Source organism: Lepeophtheirus salmonis, chromosome 9, assembly GCF_016086655.4.
Source record: "Lepeophtheirus salmonis chromosome 9, UVic_Lsal_1.4, whole genome shotgun sequence".
Taxonomy (NCBI): Eukaryota; Metazoa; Arthropoda; class Copepoda; order Siphonostomatoida; family Caligidae; genus Lepeophtheirus; species Lepeophtheirus salmonis.
The window spans coordinates 21134293-21137365 of NC_052139.2; the positions used below are offsets into that span (position 1 = coordinate 21134293).

Here is a 3073-nt window from a genome sequence, read left to right on the forward strand (position 1 = left end):
ACTCGGGACTCAATTGTTAGAAAAATAATTCTAGCTGGCTTTTATGTTGGCAGGCCACATATATTGAATTTAAGTATATACGATGAGTCAGAAATGTATAGTTAAAGAGAAGCTGGACTTGTGGGCTTTTAAAAGTATACCTAAACGTACCTAGTAATGACATCAACACTAAAACAAACAAATTTATGAATACATTTTCGAGAAATATCACTTGTGAGATTGGACAAACAAAAATGGAATATAAATATATGTATTTAAATACTTATTTCCACAGCAAGCGTTCGTATTTGACCGTGGCAAGATGATGCTACTAACAATCATTGGTACTCTACTCCTGACTCTTCATGATGTCTATTCAAGTGGTAAGTAAATGAAATAAGCATATATCCATTCCACTAAAGTATGTTCGTATTCAGTCAAGCTTGCTGAATGTCGCATTGTTTACGATAAATTTCACAGGCAGGAAATGGCTTCCAGGAATTTTGTAGGAGGGGAAAAGTGGCCCAACAATGAAGTTCCCTACGAAATCAGTTTCGGGTACAACCGTTATGAAGTGAGTGTGATTAAATCTGCAATGAAAGAAATCGAGAGTAAAACATGTGTAAAATGGGTTCCACGCTCAGGACAAAAGAATTATGTTACTATCAACCCCAGAGAAAAAGGATGCTTTGCAGTCATGGGCTACAACCGTAATCGTGGAGTACATAATTTGAATTTACAAAGGAATAACGGATATACAACATGCATGGTGAGTTTGCATTTTATGTGAAAGGCATTTTTCTTGATTTACATACAAATCCTTCTGCTCAGAGCATGCGTATTGCTGCCCACGAAATGCTCCATATTTTAGGATTTGCTCACGAACAAACAAGACCTGATCGAGATCAATTTGTCAGAATTTATTGGTCAAGAATTAAACGGAGTTCTATATCTAATTATTTTAGAGCTATTGATATTAACTCAAGGGAAAGGCCACCAGTATGTGATCCTATGTCGACACAAGCTTCATTTGATAATTGCTACTCGGGTTTCAAAACACGTACGTTTGGATTGGATTATGACTATGGATCCATCATGCACTATGGATTAAAAGAGTAATTTTTTAAATTATAGGAAATTTTTGAATATGTAATTATATTTTTCAATTTTTAGTTTTACAACCACCACCCAAGATACAATGAGGGTCCTTAAACCTGTACCCCCTGGTATTGTTATTGGGAAAGCAGAAGCTATGACAAAGTTAGATGCACTTAAAGTACAAGCACGTTATGACTGTAACGAGGACCCAGGAACTAAAACGACGAGAAAGCCAAGTGTTGGTAAGTAGTTATCTTGTAGTCATTGAACAAAAAAACTAAATTCATTATATCAAATAGAATGTAAGGATATTTATATACAGTGTCCTTCATTAACAAGTTATTGCGAAAGCCGGCCAGAAATAAAAAGAGGTTGTAAAGTTTCTTGTGGCGAATGCACAGGTAGGTTTTATTATTTGAAAATATTAACTTTTTATCTTAATTTTTGAATCCGTTTCTTGTCTGTAGAATGCTTGAACATGTATACAAATTGCCCCGAATTGGGCCATCTTTGTGGGGAGAATGATGAAATTACAAATAGTTGTAAATTAACGTGTGGATTATGTAATTAGAATGCATCTTTAATTATTTAATAAAATTACAATCTTTAATTATTTTAATTCATATTTTCAGGTTAACATACTCTGGTTGTTAGTAACTCGTTGCTATTAGAATATGTAATTAATTATATAACTATAATTTATGAGTAAATCATTTTAATTTATCTGATAAATGTTCCCAAACTATATCTTTATGCAATGTTTATAAAAAAATATGCAATATGAATCATAAATCCCCATTTGATGAACTTTTGAATCTTAAGTCTTAAAATAAAGGAATTTGCACAAATTTCCCGGGTTTTTGAGCCTATTTTTTTATGTTTGACAATATTATTTCTTACGATATTAGACTTTAATTTAATGTATGCTATAGGTTCGTTTATAATATTCATGGATATATAAATTTTTATTTGTCTAAAATAATATCTAAATAATAAAACCTCCGATAATAATTAATAGTGGTAACAATAAAAATACAGAAGGCTAGCTACCAAATATGATTATAAGGTTATATATGCAAACAATGAAGGCAGAATAAAAGAAACGGAGAGAGGGATGTAGAAAGATACAGAGAGAAGGAGATAGATACAGAAAAAGAAAAGGAAAGTGAGGTTTTATTTCCGTCAAAAGCAGGCACGTTATGACCTTTGAGGGACAAAAAAATATCAGAGGAACATGATTGGTTGTTTTATATATCTACTTTCTAAATTGATCGACAATTTTGGATCTAATAAACCATATTCGCCTTTTACTTCCGCACTTTCAGTCTTTTTTTTTTTTATCAATCCGATCTTTTTACCCCTCAACAGTCTTAAATATCTATTTATTTTCTTCACTTCATTTTCCACATAGATATGAATGAATGATAGGTTGAACGTATAATAATACGTTTTAGTCCACATCTCCTACAGGGATCTTGTTTCTTTGAAAGAGGTTATTTATATCATGCAACTTTAACGACTCAAATGACGTACTTAGTAATTCTACGTAATTTTAGCTGTTGAAGTTTTTAGAAAGGACCGATACGGAAATTTTATTAGGACCCGACTTTGTGGATGATGGACTATTCATATGGGACGATAAATTTTGGGATACTTAAAGTGCCATTTTTAAAACGCCCGAAAGGTTAATAAAAAATCAGTTTTTATAGAAATTGACGAATACATTCGTAGCCTTAACCCTTGGTGTACTTGGAGGCACTACAATGGGTACTTGAGATTTACTTGTAGTACATAACTAAGTGGTGTCCACAGGGGGTGGACTGGAGGGGCTGTAGCCTCTCCCCCGAATTAAGGAACTTTTGTTTTTTTATTATTATTTTATATTAATTTAATATTAAAAATATTTGAAATTTAATTTATTTTTCTGGAAATAGCTATAAAATTTGAAAATGTTTTTCAAAAAACATTATAATTGAATTTTTTCTAGATTTTGTTT

General features: G+C 31.9%; 1 protein-coding gene across 1 annotated transcript; it reads left to right on the forward strand.

Moving 5' to 3' along the window:
* Positions 1-209: 209 nt before the first annotated feature.
* LOC121124659 (low choriolytic enzyme) lies at positions 210-1925 on the forward strand. Its single transcript, XM_040719849.1, has 7 exons — positions 210-362; positions 417-748; positions 811-1094; positions 1153-1319; positions 1377-1478; positions 1545-1640; positions 1710-1925. The coding sequence occupies exons 1-7, from the start codon at positions 302-304 to the stop codon at positions 1712-1714; spliced, it is 1047 nt and encodes a 348-aa protein (XP_040575783.1). The 5' UTR covers positions 210-301; the 3' UTR covers positions 1715-1925.
* Positions 1926-3073: the final 1148 nt, after the last annotated feature.